The sequence below is a fragment of the Pristis pectinata genome, chromosome 29 (genome assembly GCF_009764475.1).
Source record: "Pristis pectinata isolate sPriPec2 chromosome 29, sPriPec2.1.pri, whole genome shotgun sequence".
NCBI classification, from domain to species: domain Eukaryota; kingdom Metazoa; phylum Chordata; class Chondrichthyes; order Rhinopristiformes; family Pristidae; genus Pristis; species Pristis pectinata.
In genome coordinates, this window is record NC_067433.1 from 14,397,953 (window position 1) to 14,414,827 (window position 16,875).

Genomic DNA, 16,875 nt, shown 5'->3' on the forward strand with positions numbered 1-16,875 from the left:
GTTTCCTGGTGTCTGTGGTCTGCATAACTCTTCCAGCCACAGCATATGGAAGCAAAGTGTCTCTGTTACTGGGCTGGAAACCCAAAGGGCTGCACAAATGATCCACAGTTTAAACCTCTCCACAACAGCTGGGAAATTTAAAATTAGTTAATAAACTTTTTTTTTCGCAACAAAAAAAATCTGGAATTTAAGTGTCGGTAAGAGCGGTAGTGAGACAACCAGATCATCTTTAAAACACATCTGGCTTGCATATGTCCTTCACAGAAGGAAATCTGCTATTCCTTTCATGTGACTCCTGCCCAGAGTGATGGAGCTGACCCTGAATTGCCCCTGGCTAGCCACTCCATTCAAGGGCACTTGGAGACGGTCAATAAATGTTGGGTTTGCCAGCGATGTCCACTTCCTGTCCGTGCACAGCTTCAGCAGATTGGGCTGTTTTCCTGTCTCTCTCTGTGTGGGGTTTGTTTGAGGATCCGTCACAGGATGACTTGGTCATGCGCTGCATTAGCTCAGCACCCCACTTTCGCAACATCCACAGAACTTCTCTTGACACAGCAAGGCACAGGGACTTGTGGCAAGTCACTGGTCTCGCTCTTTTTGATAAGGATCCATTGGCAGCAGGAAGTGTAAAGGCATCTACCCATTGCGGAGGGATCACTAGCCTGGATTTGAATTTGTGTAAGATTTCTGGGTGCATAGCACCTTGTCAAAAATCAAGAACTTCAGATGCTAGAAATGTGAAACCAAAATAGGTAATGGCAGTGACAAAGTCAGTGGGTCGAGCAGCATCTGTGGGGTGGGGTGGTGTTTGAGTAGGGAATGGTTGACATTTTGGGTTGAAATACTGCATCGGAACTGAGTGGAGAGGGGGGATGGCTGGTATAAAGAGGAGAGGGGGAGTGGTGAGACAGGAGCCCGGGGTGATTGGCGGTGGTGAGACAGGATCCCGGGGTGATTGGCAGATTGCAGGGGGGTGAAGGATGCAGGCAGGTCGAGCCAGGTAGCAGAGGGGGAGGAGGGGGAGATGGGCAGGTGGATGGTGAATGGCAGGTTAGGCTGCCTTTGTGGAAAGAGGAGCAGGGTTAATATTCCCAGCTGAAGGCACTTTGTCCTGAATCATTCCATACATGTTGCTGAGAATTTCTAATATTCTCTTTTTCTTCCCCCTCACCAGTGTCAGTGTTAGTTTCTTGCTTCTGACCCAAGTTTGTGGGATCAAGTCCTTCTTGCAGCACTTGAGCACCCAAAACAGGACTGTCGTACAAGGGGGTGCTCTGCTGTCAGAGGTGTTGTTTTGTCTGAAGTTCTGCCTGCAAATAGCTGCCTTCAGCTGGATGTAAACAATCCCTTGTAATTTCCCCAGTGCTGGAACAGCTCTGGGGTTGTATAGGGGCTGTATTTACCCCTTCAATCATTATTCTCTAACCTCCTTACCCCCTCCCCTCCACTCCACACTTCATTCTCTTTACAAGCTCAGCCTCTCATTTTATCCCCTTCTCCCCTCATTTGTCCTCCCCCTCTCATTCCCATCCCTCTTTGCATGAGTTCAATGGTGTCAAGTACAGCCCCAGCACAGTGGTGACCTGTAGCTCTGTTTCGGGAGGAGTGTGTGAGGGAGTTGGTATGGTGTTGTGTGCTGTGATGAATTCATTTTACATTTGCTCTGTAAACTCTGCTGATAATGTCGTTGCCCATTGAGCAGCTTAATGTGGACCCCAAGGCAGCCCAGAGATATATAGTGCGACACAGCCAAAGTAAAAGGAATGGTTGATGCTTTCTGGAGTAGGAGTCTTCAACAGTGTCATCCACTCCTGGAAGACTAATTCGGAGTTGGGATCTTGCAAAGAACAACAGACACCAGGGGCACTGTGCCCATGATTGTCATGACCTTCACTCAGTGCCATCTTTTCTATCTTTCTCCCCAGAGCCTGCCAGTGATGACTGTCCCACCCATGATGGAGGATCCTGTTCAGATTGGGGAGGACAAGTATATTCCCAAGTGAGTCGATTGGGCAGAGAGGAGGCTCGGAGCTTACTGAGCATGCACTGCAGCCATTGTGTGTGGGTGGTGGAGGGAATGGTGCTTTAAGGTGGTGGATGGGATGTCAATCAGGTGGGCTGCTTTGCCCCAGTTGATGTTGAACTTCTTAAGAGTTGAAGGTGTTGCAGTCACGTGGAGTGTTCCATCACACTCCTGACTTGTCTTGCAGATGGTCAGGTTGCGATGGCCAAGCAAGTGTCTGTGGGAAGGAGGGATGTTGCATGAGAGAGAGGGGTCTGTGCAAGCCACCCTTCCAGATATCTGGTTGGATATGCAGTGGTGGGGCATCATCTGAGCCCCTGCTTGCTGTGAGGCTGTTTCCTCAGGCTGTCTCTAGGAGCGGAGGGCACCACCTCCGGGAAGCTGCAATGTGCCACTCAAGACTGCAATGAAAGGAAATTTCTTTACATGGGATGGGAGTGGGAAGGATGTGAACCATTGGGGTCCTACTCACCAGAGGGCTGTGGAAGCTTGGTCGCTGAGTCTATTTGAGGCTGAGATTGATAAGATAAGATTTCTTTATTGGTCACATGTACATCGAAACACACAGTGAAATGCATCTTTTGTGTAGAATGTTCTGGGGCAGCCCACAAGTGTCACGATGCTTCTGTCATCAACATAGCGTGCCCACAACTTCCTAACCTATATGTCTTTGGAATGTGGGAGGAAACCAGAGCGCCCAGAGGAAACCCAAACAGACATGGGGAGAATGTATCAAACACCTTACAGACAACTGCTGGAATTGAACCTGGGTTGCTAGTGTTGTAATAGCTTTACACTAACTGCTACACTACCATGCCTGATGTGTTCAAGCAGCTGGGAATAGGGGAAGATGGTGATCATGTGGAGAAAGTTTCTGATTTAGAAGATGAACACTGACTTGTAGTTGGTGGAGAATTCAGTGCTTTTATTTATACATTTTCTGGGTCTGGTGCTGCTGATAAACCCATTCCTAATCACCCTTGAAAAAGGGATGGTGTGCTGATTTCCTGAGTTTCTGCAGTTCTTCTGCTGAAGGTAGTCTCGCAGTACTATTGGGGAGGGAGTTCCAGGATTTGGATCCAGCAAGGATGAAGGACTGGCAAAAGTTTCCCAGTCAGCATGGTGTGACTTGCAGGGGAACCTGCAGGTGGTGGTGCTCCCTCAACCTGTGAGCACAGGAACAGATCCTTCGGCCCATGATGTTGTGCTGAACTAATTAAAGTCCTAACTAAATGAATCCCTTCTGCCTGCACATTGGCCATATCCCTCCATTCTCTGCATATTCATGTGCCTGTCTAAGAGCCTCTTCAATGTCTCTCTTGTACTTGTCTCCACTGCCACCCCTAGCAGTGCATTGCAGACAACCCTATCTGCATATTTGAGCATCCAGTCTGGATGCATCACGGCTTGGTACGGCAACTGTTCTGCCCAGGACCGCAAGAAACCTGCAGAGAGTTGTGGACACAGCCTGGCACATCACAGAAACCAGCCTCCACTCCTGTCTATACCTCTTGTTGCCTTGGTGAAGCAGCCAGCATAATCAAAGACCCCACCCACCTGGGACATTGTCTCTTCTCTCCTCTCCCGTCAGGCATAAGATACAGGAGCCTGAGGGCACATACCACCAGGCTCAAGGACAGCTTCTATCCCACTGTGATAAGACTATTGAACAGTTTCCCTTAAACGATGAGATGGATTCTTGACCTCACAATCTACCTTATGACCTTGCCCTTCTTGTCTACCTGCAATGCACTTCCCTGTAGCTGTGACACTTTACTTTGTATCCTGTTATTGTTTTTACCCTGTACTACTTCAATGCACTGTGTAATGAATTGATTTGTATGAATGGTATGCAAGACAAGTTTTTCACTGTACCTTGGTACAAGTGACAATAATACACCAATACCCACCATATATGTATATATGTGTATTTTTAAAAAAAATCTCACATCTCCTCTGAACATCCCCTCTCACCTTGTATGCATGCCCTCTAGTATTAGACATTTTGACCTGGTGGGGGCGATGGTGGGGGAGTGGGTGTGGAAAGATACCAGCTGTCTACACTATCTATGCCTCTTATAATCTTAGAACATAGAAAACCTACAGAACAATTCAGGCCCTTTGGCCCACAAAGCTGTGCCAAACATGTCCCTACCTTAGAAATTACTAGGCTTACCCATAGTGCTCTATTTTCTCAGCTCCATGTACCTATCCAAAAGTCTCTTAAACGACCCTACCGTATCCACCTCCACCACCATTGCCAGCAGTCCATTCCACACACTCACCACCCTCTGAGTAGAAAACTTACCCCTGACATCTCCTCTATACCTACTCCCCAGCACCTTAAACCTGTGTCCTCTTGTGGCAACCATTTCAGCCCTGGGAAAAAGCCTCTGACTATCCACACGATCAACGCCTCTCATCATTTTATACACTTCTATCAGGTTCCCCCCTCATCCTCTGTCGCTCCAAGGAGAAAAGGCTGAGTCCCCTCAACCTGTTTTCATTAGGCATGCTCCCCAATCCTGGCAGCATCCTTGTAAATCTCCTCTGCATCCTTTCTATGGCTTCCACATCCTTCCTGCAGTGAGGCGACCAGAAATGAGCACAGTACTCCAAGTGGGGTCTGACCAGGGTCCTATATAGCTGCAACATTACCTCTTGGCTCCTAAATTCAGTTCCATGATTGATGAAGGACAATACCTGTATGCCTTGTTAACCACAGAGTCAACCTGTGCAGCTGCTTTGAACGTCCTATGGACTTGGACCCAAGATCCCTCTGATTCTCCACACTGCCAAGAGTCCTACCATTAATACTATTGTTGTGAGAAAGGTTCTTTTGGTATCTTAAAGATAAAGGTCTGGACACACTGTCTTAATTTAAAAATGGTTTATTAACAAAGACAAACGCAGGACAGAATGAATGGGAACAGATGCACACTCACACACTCTCAAGCATGAGATCATGAATGTGGAGGGAAATCGCGACAGAGGATGAGGTTCTCTCTCTCTCTCTCACACACTCACACTCACACTCACACACAATAACTGGGTACAAATGATCAAGGAATAAACTATACAATGTTTGGACACCCTGATTCTGGACAAACATTGGCTCTTTGGTCTCGGGGAGTTCTTAACTAACTGCCCTGAAGTAGTGCACAGCTTACCTCAACATCCTCGGACACAGAAAAATGAGCGAGAAAAACCAAACATGCAGCACTTTTATGCTGCTGCGGGCTGGGTGGCCCAGCAAAGACAAAGGTGTTTTAAACGGGCCAACAGTAGATGTGACCAGGAACAAAGGTGCACGCACAGACCTGTTCGAGTGGTCCAGCAAGACAAAAGTGTTTACCTAATGGGGTAGACCCGGATTGACAGTAGTATAGCTTCCGACCTGATAGACAATGCTATCATCCGACCATGGGGGTAAGTAGTGTTGTCACTGTCATCTGACTCCTGGCCTTTCACACTACAACTATACTCTGCCATCATATTTGACCTACCAAGATGAACCACTTCACACTTATCTGGGTTGAACTCCATCTGCCACTTCTTAAACCAGTTTTGCATCTTATCTATGTCCCGCTGTAAACCTCTGACAGCCCTCCATACTATCCACAACACCTCCAACCTTTGTGTCATCAGCAAACTTACTAACCCATCCCTCCACTTCCTCATCCAGGTCATTTATAAAAATCACAAAGAGTAAGGGTCCCCAGAATGGATCCCTGAGGTACACCACTGGTCACTGACCTCCATGCAGAATACGACCCGTCAACAACCACTCTGTCTTCTGTGGGCCAGCCAGTTCTGGATCCACAAGGCAATGTCCCCTTGGATCCCATGCCTCCTTACTTTCTCTATAAGCCTTGCATGGGGTACCTTATCAAATTGCCTTGCTGAAATCCATATACACTACAGCTACTGCTCTCCCTTCATCCATATGTTTAGTCACATCCTCAAAAAATTCAATCAGGCTCGTAAGGCAGGACCTGCCCTTGACAAAGCCATGCTGACTATTCCTAATCATATTATACCTCTCCAAGTGTTCATAAATCCTGCCTCTCAGGATCTTCTCCATCAACTTACCAACCAACTTATAAACTTGTATCAGGTCTCCCCTCAGCCTCCGCTGCTCCAGAGAAAACAGCCCGAGTTTGTCCAGCTTCTCCTTATAGCCCTCTAATCCAGGCAGCCTTTGTCCTTCTTGGGGATAGAGGTGGTGGGTTGGGAGCTGCTGTTGGCATAGCCTGGTGAGTAACTGCAGGAAGCCACTGTGCCAGTGATGGAGCCACTGTGCCAGTGATGGAGGGAATGTATACTTAACGTGGTGGATGGCGTGTCAATCAAATTGGCTGCTTTTCCCTGGATGACACTGAGCTTCCTGAGAGTTGCTGGCAAGGAACTCATCCAGGCAAGCGGAGAGTGTTCCATCACGTTCCTAGCTTGTGCCTTGTAGATGGTGGAAAGGCTTTGGATGTGAGGAGGTGAGTCACTCACCATGAGGTACCAGCCTCTGACCTGCTCTTGCAGTCATGGTATTTATGTGGCTGGTCCTGCTGAAGTTCTGGTCAGTGGGGAGCCCCAGGATGTTGATGGTGGGGACTCGGTGAAGATCGTGCCACTGAATGTCAAAGGTAGGTGGTTGTTGTAGGTGGCCGCTGTGTGGCATCTGAATGCTTTCTAGGTCATGCTGTATGGCTGCAGATAGGGGTTGTTTCATTTGCTGAGGCTTTATCATTTAATGTGGATTAAGGGCTGGGATTGATTCCCCACCCTTCCTCCACTAACTTTAGCCCTAAATCCTAATGGGTCATTTGGCAAAGGCCACAAGTTGGTGAGAAAAATCTGGGGTCACTGTCGAATTCATGACACATGACCCAACAGAGGTACCAGTGCACAGACGCATGGTCCTGGCCCCTGAGACCTACTCAAAGAGCAAGAAGCTGTAGCAGTAGATTTCAGAGCTGTGAAATGTTTGAGTGGCAAAGACCGCTTTAGTGGCCAGCCACTTAACATTGTCTGTACGAGATGAGGGAGGAGCTGCTTCCTGCAGAGGGCAGTGGGAACATGGGGCCCCTTGTCACAGACACTGGAACTCTGGGATCACTTGGCCTCGACACGTACCAGGGCAGGAGCTGCTGACTCTGCAGAATGGTCCCTGACATTCAAGGCATTAAAGATCTTTAAAATGCTATGGATGGGAGTTAATTATTGGGTCACTTTATTATTCTGTCCACTTTTGTTTCATTGAATATAACAATATTGGTGAAGAATTTTGTTTTAGAACAATTTATTCAAATGGGCGAGGCAGTACAGGGTGAGAGGTTGTATTTCAAGCTTCAGACATGCATCTTGGCAGTCAACAACTGAGGGGCTGAATGGTCATCTCCCAAAACACAAGTTTCCAATATATGGACGTTGGTAGGATAAGGGTTGGACCCGGCATTTGATTCTCCTTTGAGTCTAATAACCTACTGGCCAGGGGAAGCATGGTGAATGCAGGGGTTAGAGTGAGGGGGGGGTTGGGGGCAGCTGAGTCCAATTGAGGAGCTTTATTTAATTATGACTGGGTTAATGTTATTGATGAAGCCACTCTACGCTGGGGCTTTTACTGTGAAAGTACACAGCAATTCCTTAATCAGAGTTTTGAGTTCCCCATTTCATACTGAGCTCAGAGTGGTGTCAATAATCAGAAGCCTGTGCTTCTGAACCAGGAGCTCTGTGGGACGAGCCTTTGGAAAGTGCAGACTGTAAACTGATCGAGCAACTCCATCAGCTGCTCTTTGTCTGGTCCCCAGCTCCATGGCAACAGCTGACATCAAAGACTGTCCACTTTTTTTGTAACAAAGTCTTGAAGCTGCAGACCATTTGCTATTCATGCCTCATAATCCTGACCTTTAACATCCCCAATTTTAATTGCTCCACTTATTGGTGGCTGTGCCCTCGCTGTCTGAGGCTCCAAGCTCTAGAAATGGCCTCCTGTACCATGCCAATTTTCCTAATATCTCCTTGTATCTGATTATGCTCTTGTGAAATGCTTGGATGCATTGTGCTGTCTCAGTGCATTGTTGCTGTTTGAACTGTGACACGTGTGGATCATGAGTGAAATATCTTTCACCATGGGGACAGGAACAAGTGGTGTGAATGGGTACAGTGGAGCATGGGAACTGGCAGCTCTGCTTGACTACTGTGCCCAGAAGACAACAAACATTTATAGTGTTCGAAAGCTTAGTATAGCTGGAGTAGAACACGTTTAACATGTTGGCTGTCTGACCAATGATGTGCTGTGATGTGGAAGAGGCAGCGTGAGAGTAGATTCCGTCCTCTTTCCTCTCATTCAGAATTCCATCCCCTGTCCCAACTCCTACCAGATCTCATTGATCTCCACTGGTTCTTGATTAGGCAGCAATTTGATTTTAAAAATTGTTTTTCAGGCGCTGATCATATCCTGACCTCTGCTCCAACACATCCCTTTGGCTCTCCAAGATCTCTGCACTGCTCAAATCCTGGCCTCTTGTTTGATGCCGAGTTTATTTGCTCCACCGTTGGTGGCTTCTTCAGCTGCCAGGTCTAAGGTTCTGGAATCCCCTCCTGACCTTCATCCTTGAGATGCTGCCTTTACCAGCTTCGTAATCACCTTTGGTCACTTGCTGTTAGCCCTGTACTTTCAACATGACAGTGGAGATGTTGGGATGTCTTCACTAGTGGGAGAGAGTCGGACAAGGGGACCTAACTACAAGATAAGGGACCAGTCCTTTAAAACCGAGATTCTTAGATTTCTTCAAGAGTAATATATCTTAAAACTCTCTCCCACAGGCAGCTAGATCATTAGAGGTATTTAGGTGGAGCTACAGACATGTTTAAGAGATCAGGGAATAGAGAACTATGGGGATCTCCCTCAGAGGAGTTGAGGCATGGGTAAATCAGCCATGATTATCATGAATGGTGGGGCAGACTTGAGGAGCCTGGTGGCCTACTCCTGCTCTTATTTTCTTGTATTGAGTTGGCTGGCATTGGAAATTCATTTTGTTTGATCTTGCTGCATTAAAGATGCTACATGAATGCGATTTGTTGTTGATGTGCTTGAACTTGAAAACAAATTTTTCCTGGGGTGGTAGATTGGTCACTGTAGGTGGCTGGTAGGGGAATTGGGATGGAATCAATGGACATGTGAGAGAGAATGGTTATAGGAAACTGAAGCAATTGGGTTAATCTGAGAGCTGGTATGGACTTGATGGGCTGAAGGGCCTCCTATCTTGTGAAACAGGAAATGAAATATTGGTTGCCCTTGTTTCTTTGAAAACTAAATGTCTGAGAACTATCCTTGGGACATAAACCTGGGGAGAAATTTCCTTTCTTGATTGGCTGGTCGATTGTATTTTTAAGCCAAACAGTTGTCAGCCCACAGATTGGTTGAATTTGGCTCCATGATGGGATTAAAACTCATTAGTATATTTTTAAAAGAAACCTACTACACACCATGCCCTTTATTGGTCTACAGTTGGCATGGGCAGAACAATGGGGCAGCTAGTGTGTTTATTTAACATAACATAACACGCTTCAGTGGAGTGCTATTGAACAGTTTGTCAACTATCCTGGATGTATTAGGAATGGTGACCAAATGTATGGTCAAAGATGGATTGAAGGATCTCCTTGAAAGGGTGAAGAGAGAAACGGTGCAGGATAGGGAGCGTGCAAGAGCAATAATGAGACCGGTTTAGGGAGGAATTCCAGAGGTTTGGAGTCAGACAGCTGAAGGCACAGCTGCCAGTGGTGGAACTGCTACCTTCTGGGATGAACAAGAGGAAAGAATTTGTGGTGTGGAATAATCTTGGAGGGCCCCTGAGGTGGAAATGGGGAAAAGTGAGGGGATGGATGGATTTGAAAAGGGAGTGAATGTTAAAATGGAGACATTTCTTATTCAGAAGTTGGTGTCCTCAGGAGATGAGGCATTAATGGGGATCTAGATCTGATGCTGAGGCTACTAAAAGGGTGAAAAGCTCCATTGATGAAATTGCTTTCACAATCTCTGGACATCCCAAAGTACTTTACATTGAAGCTTCTAGTTATTGTAGTATAATACAATTTTGGCACAGCAAGCTCCGGCAAACTAATAATGATCAGATTTTTTTAAGTGATGACTGCACAAATATTAGCCAATGTACCAGGAAGGAATCTAAACGTGTCCTGTGAAAGGAGTCCTGATTTCATTTATTTTGTTCTGAGATGACTTGGGCTACAGTGCAGCCTCTGTGAAGGGTTGCACTGTTGACGGTGCTGCACTCCCTCAGTTCTTCACTGTTCATGTCTCTGGAGGTGACATGAGGGTGGCACCTGTAAACGCTGCTGTGAACAGCGGTGGTTGGTCAGGTGGGAAATAAGGTTAAGAATGTTTCCTCTCACTTCTAGGAAGGAGCTCCTGGGACACTTGAAGACGTACAACTATTACCATGAAGGACAGACTGCACAGCTCCGACACAGGGAGGTAAGCTCCTCTTTGGCCAGCTGATGGTAAAATGGCTCGACTGCTCTTGGTGAGGTGTGGCAGATAATCTGCAGGCGCAGTAGGTATAACTCTCTTATTAATTTTCTATGATCCTGGAGTTGCCGACAAGACCAGCATTATTGCCTGTCCCTAATTTATCTGAAGATTATGGTTAGTAAAGATCTTGAAGTTCTAGGCTTCTGGCAGAGGTAATCCCCTTGTGCGGCTGTGTATGGACTTCCAGGACCCAGACTTTGCAACATTGGAATTGTGCTATCTTTCCAAGTTGTGATTGTGTGACTTGGTGGAGAACCTGCAGGTTGTGGTGTTCCCGTGCCCCCGATGCCCTTGTCCTTGGTGGCAGAGGTCGTGCCTTTGGGAGGTGCTATTGGAGTAGTCTGTACAAATAACTGTAATGCATTTTATAAATGTACATCAGGGGTGGAGGTAATAAATAATGGAAGTGGTGGATGGGGCACCAGCTGAGTGGGCTGCTTTGTCCTTGATGGGGTCGAGCTGTTTGAGAGATTGAAACTGCACTCATCCAGGCTAGTTGAAGGGCATTTCATCATGCTCTTAACTGGTGCTTTTGTAGATAGTGGAAGGGCCTTAGAATGTCAGGAGGGTCATTCACATGTCAAACGATACCCAGCTACTCTCCTCTTGTAGCCAGAATATTTATCTGGCCGGTCCAGTTGAGTTTCTAGTAATGGTGACTCCCACGATGTTGATGGCAGGGACTCGTTGGATGTAATAATACCATTGAATGTTAAGGGTACGTGATTTAACCCCGGTGCTCTCCTACACACTAATTCTCTCCTGTCCAGCTAAATTTCTTCTCCCTTTGTTCATCCTTTCCCTGTTTGGTTCACCTGCCCATCATCCCCTCTCCATCAGGCTCCACCTATCACCTACCAGCCTCTGTTCCGCCTCCCACATACTACTATATACTGGCAATCTTTCCTGTTCCTTCTGTCCTGCTGCAAGCTTTCAATCTGAGATGTCAGCTTGCACCTTTTTGCTTCTACAGATGCTGCCTGACCTACTGAGATCTTCCAGCGTTCTGTTTTTGTTCTAGATTTCGGCGTCTGCAGTGTCTTTTGTCTTCTGTCCTGATCTAACTCTTGCTGCGGATGGTCATGGCTGGGGTGGCTTTGTTGCTTATCATTCATCAGCCAATGCCCGAATGTTGTCTCGTGTATCCAGTGGAAATCCCCTTCTAGAAAACTCCTTAGCTGTCTTCCCCTTTAGGAACATCTTAAAATGTGCTCGTGTAGCCAAGCTTTGGTAACTTGTTCAATGACCTCTTTGTGTGACTAGGCGTGGATTTTGTTTTGATTGTGCCTCCGGGACATGTTGGAGGAAGTGGCATTAATGCAAAGATATTTTTGAGGCAATAAAGTCGATGGATGAAGGGCAACTGGTGACTTGTATAGCCCCTTGACAGGTGTTTGATATAATGCTGTATTTTGCCTTGTCATGGGTAGGTAAGCATGAGGAAATGGAGTATAGTGAATGGTAGTTTTTTTTGTTTGAACTGGAAGGACATGTGCAGTGGCATTCCAAGGGCTTGCTACAAGACCGACTGTCCTTGATGTCCACATCAATGACTTGGATGTACAAAGCACAACTTTCAAATTTGCAGACAATGCAAAACTTGCAAGTGTAATGAACTCTGAGGATCGGTGAGTAGTAGTTAGAGGACTGTGATACATTGGTTAAGTTATTGGACTACTTGAAAGCAGGGTTTAGACCATTGGCCAGAGGTGAGAGTTCAAATGCCACTGTGCTAACTGGAAATGTTAAAGTAATTGAATAAATCCTGGATTTTTTTAAAATGCATAATCGTAACACAGAGTCCGCAAGTTGGAAATGCGGCCGTGTACTGAGTTGCCACATGGTGGAGATGCCTGCAGTCCCTCAGTAGCTGGCAAATCCATCTCACTGGTGTCCCAAATGCTCATTTTTGTGTGTGTGTGTAAGTTGGTGTTTGTAAGCTGGCGAGGACCTGTATCGGCAAACTGGTGGAATGGGGGTCAGGGATTGGTGGGGTGAGGGGGATACATGATTAAATCTAATTCATGTAGATTGTGGTATTGTATCTCTGTGGGAAGGGGATGGGGGGTTGGGGGAAGAAGCAAGAGGGCTCAATTCTAAATGGGGTACAAGAACAGAGACCTGAGTGTATATGTGCATTGATTATTGAAAGTGGTTTTAATAAAAAGCACCCCGGGCTTTAAGAATAGAAGCAAGAGCAAGGAAATCATGACCAGCCTTTATAATGACACACACAACACTGGAGTAACTCTGTGTTTTGTGTGTTACTCCAGATTCCAGCATCTGCAGTCTCTTGTATCAGCCTTTTGTGAAATGCTGGTTTGGCTTCATCTGCAGTATTGTATCTGTTTCTGGCACCAGACTTTAGGAAACTTGAGAGCCTTGGAGAGGGTGCAGAAGGCACTTGTTGAAAGAATTCCAGCGATGAGGGACTTGCACAGAGACTGGGTTGTTCTCCTTGGAACGCAAGGTTGTGAAGGGGTCTGTTGGAGGTATTTAAAATGACAAAGGCCCTGATCAGAATGCATAATGTGACTGTTTCCCTTGGCAGAAGGATCAAGAGCTGGAATATGATTTGCAAAAGTGAAAAGAGTTTTTTTTTACATAGTGAGTGGTTAGAATTGTGAGTGGATTGTCAGGGGGGGGGCAATGGCCATACAAGCAGTTTCAATTTTGCCATTCAAAAGAACTAGATCAATACTCAAAAGAATATTGCAGGACTTGTGACGAGGGGGAGTGGACCAAGCTGGCTTACTCTTGCATTGAGCTGCCATGCACTCGATGGGCTGAATGGCCTCCTTCAGTGTTGAGCAAGGGTCCAATGGAAGGGTTACAGAGCACTGACAATTAGCTGATGAATTAAGCAAAGAAAGTCTTCCTGTTCCACACTGACTTGGTTCTCACTTTGTTGCTGACGCATCTTATTGTAGGGCTTGGTAGTTTCTATTTTAAACTGCTTGTGGTTAAAAGCAGAACAAGCTGTTTCCAAGCACTGACAATTTGCTCAACTTGGCTCCATGCTGCCTCACCCACCATGGGCATCAACCACCCCACCACCTCGCGCATTCCTGGCACCAGTGTCGGTTTACCCCTACTGCATCCCCTCACTCCATCTGTCCTTGCCCCACCCCTATTCCCAAATTACTACCTAGGATGGTGAATCTTTCCACTTGAACTGCACCTGTGTCTGAGTTTAGAAAAATGAGAGGTGACCTTGCTTAAGCCTGTAAGGTTGATGTGGGGATGTGTTGTCTTGGCCTGTGTGTCCAGAACCAGGGCCACAGTCTCAGCCTCAGAATGAGGGATCGGTCATTTACAACTGAGAGGAGAAATTTCTTCAGAAGGTGAAGACAGCTGCAGAGGCGTGGTTACTCAAGACAGATTGATAGTTTTGGATGCTAAGGGATCCAAGAGAAATGTATTAGTGGCAGGAAAATGGGACTGAGGTGAAAAATCAGCTGCAACTATGTTGAATGGTGGAACGGGTGCAAGCAGCTAGATGGCCCACTCCTGCTTTGACTTGTGTCCTCTCCCTCCCTCTTTCGCTGATTGATTGCGCACGGTGCTGACCGAATCTCTCTCCTCTCTGATTGGCGGAGAATGTGTGCTCTTCCCCCCCCCCCCCCCCCCCCCCCACTGCAGGAGGAGGAGGAGCTGATTATCGAGGGTCTCCTGAACATCTCGTGGGGATTGCGGCGGACCAATCCGGTTACAGATGCAGGATGACAATGAGCGTATCCGGCCGCCACCCTCGTCAACCTCCTGGCACTCGGGATGCAGTGTGGAAGCACAAAGGTAGGGGGTTGTCCAACCCTCCTGGGCCTGGAGGGCAGCAACGGATGTGTGTGTTTGGTAGGGGGGGTGGCAGTGGGTGCTTGTTGGGAATAACATTTGGCTCTCACTGTGGAATCTGTTTTTGGGTTAAATGGATTCCACTCCTGGTCAACTGTTTGCATGCAATTCTGGTCGCCCCATTACAGGAAGGATGTGGAGGCTTTGGATAGGGTGCAGAAGAGGTTTACAGAATGCTGCCTGGATCTCCTTTAAACCCTCTCGCCTTAAATGCACGACCTCCAGTCATTAGCATTTCTACCCTGGGGGGGGAAAAAAAGATTGGCCATCTACCCCTACTGTAATTTTCGAAACCAGTCAGGTCTCCCCTCAGCTTCCACTCCAGAGAAAACCAACCCAAGTTTGTCCAACCTCTCATAGTTTGTCCAACTTCAGGTATGAGCTATGAGAGGTTAGGACAAACTTGGGTTGGTTTTCTCTGAAGCGCCGGATGCTGAGGGGAGACCTGATCGAAGTTTAGAAAGTTACAAAGGGGTGGATGGGTCAGAATCTTTTATTTTAACTTCACCTTACTTTATTTCTACAGGCACGGTAACAGGCCCTTCCGGCCCAAGGAGCCCGCGCCACCCAATTTACACCCATGTTAACCTACTAACCCATACGTCTTTGGAATGTGGAAGGAAACCCACGTAGTTGCAGGGAGAACATACAAACTCCTTACAGACAGCAGCGGGAATTGAACCCCGATCGCTGGCGCTGTAATAACGTTACGCTAACAGCTATGCTACTGTGCCACCCAGGGTAGAAATGTCAATGACTAGAGAGCTTGCATTTAAGGTGAGAGGGTTTAAAGGAGATGTCCGGGGCAAGTTTTTTTTTAGTGGTATGTGCCTGGAACGGGCTACCAGGGTTGGTGGTGAAGTAGTTGCGTAAGAGGCTTTTTGATAAATGCATGTGAATGTGGAGGGATAGGGATCATGTAGAGGCAGAAGAGTTTTAATGTAGCATTGTGTTTGGCACAGACATTGTGGGCCGAAGGGCCTGTGCTGTACTGTTCTGTGTTGGAGTAACTGGTTTCTTCCTCTTCCTCAGGCCATCTAAACTGACGTGGGTGCTGCCAGACATCAAGGTGGAGGAGTCAGAGAGTCCGCCCGAGACCAGTGCTTCAGTTGCGCCCAGCGACACTAGTAAGGCTGCTTGCAACACAGTGGATGTATTGGGTCACCTTAATGTTTGGAGCAGGAGCCCCTCTGTGATGTCTGTCTGTTCTAGGGCATCACGGCTGATTTGCATCTCGTCCCCAGCTTTGTCACTGATGACTTTGCCTTGTGAACTGACAGAAGTGAAAGGTGTCCTATGACAGTCAGCCTCTGCAAGGGACAGAACCTTATTCATCTTTTCTGTTTTATCAGATAACACTGGGGTGTCAATGGTAGAGCAGTTGCCTTGGCCCAGAGCAACTTTACACCCCAGCCTCACAGATGAATTAAACCTGGGGTTTGACACCATTGATTGAGCAAGCATCTACTGCTCTGTGGCAAGAGTTCCATATTCACGTGTGATGAAATATTTTGTTGCCTTGAATGTCCCATCACCTTGGCCAAGACATCCCAGAGTTTGTAAATGCCTCCTTGAACCTGTAGAGTGTGACTGGGTCACTGGTTATACAAACCCAAACTGAGTGGGGTTGGACTATGGAGATGACTGGGATTTCAATCAACTTCGAAGTCCCATAGGACTGGGATTGGATAGGCCCCATGTCCTCTGTTGAATCTAACTACAGATCTGAGCTTTCTTAATGAGGGTTGACACAAGTACAGACCAGAACAGACATCTGTTCCAGAGCAGCAGTGGGAAGCGAGCAGAGGTTTCTCTCCCGGTATCCTATGTGACTCTGGTCAGCTAGCACTTGCTAACAGGAGTGGCCTTGTCCTCTGTTCAGTGGCTCGAAAGGACAGCTAAGATGGATGAGCCCGTCTCTGAAATGATTTTGTTAATTTGTGAACTGTGTGGCTTCACTGGCAAAGTCAGTGATTCTGCTGTGGTCTGGTGTCACAGGTGGGCCAAAAGGCTGGCCTCCTCTCCCTGAATGAATGCAGTAAGCCAGTTTGAGTTTCTCAATCCAGTAGGTTCACTGATACTAGCTATTGAATCCAGGACTGTCTCCACTAACTGGTGTAAACTAACCCAGCTGCTGTGGTTAGATTTGATGTGGTCTCTGGATCAGTAGCAGCCCAGTGAAACACTCACTTGGTTACTGCTGGTGGTGGGAAGGGAACAGAGGGAATTTCCACTCCTGTTGCAAAGGGTACTTGTTGAGTGAGGAATGCCATCCATGGAGGGAATAGCCTACTGGTTAGCCAAAGTCATGCAGCACAGAAAACGGACCCTTCAACCCACCAAGTCTGTGCCGACCATTGAACACCCATTTACACTAATCCTACCCTAACCTGATTTTATTGTCCACACATTCCCATCAATCTACCACTCACCCACACTAGGGACAGCTTAC

At 47.0% G+C, this 16,875-nt stretch overlaps 1 protein-coding gene across 1 annotated transcript in view; it reads left to right on the top strand.

Moving 5' to 3' along the window:
• The window catches only part of LOC127584364 (ras association domain-containing protein 2-like), a 35,308-nt gene that overhangs the window by 8,735 nt on the left and 9,698 nt on the right, over window positions 1-16,875 (top strand). The window contains 5 exon segments of the mRNA XM_052041086.1: window positions 1,926-1,999; window positions 10,439-10,514; window positions 14,214-14,270; window positions 14,272-14,366; window positions 15,456-15,550. Coding sequence (XP_051897046.1) covers window positions 1,938-1,999; window positions 10,439-10,514; window positions 14,214-14,270; window positions 14,272-14,366; window positions 15,456-15,550 — 385 coding nt within the window. The 5' untranslated portion in view covers window positions 1,926-1,937.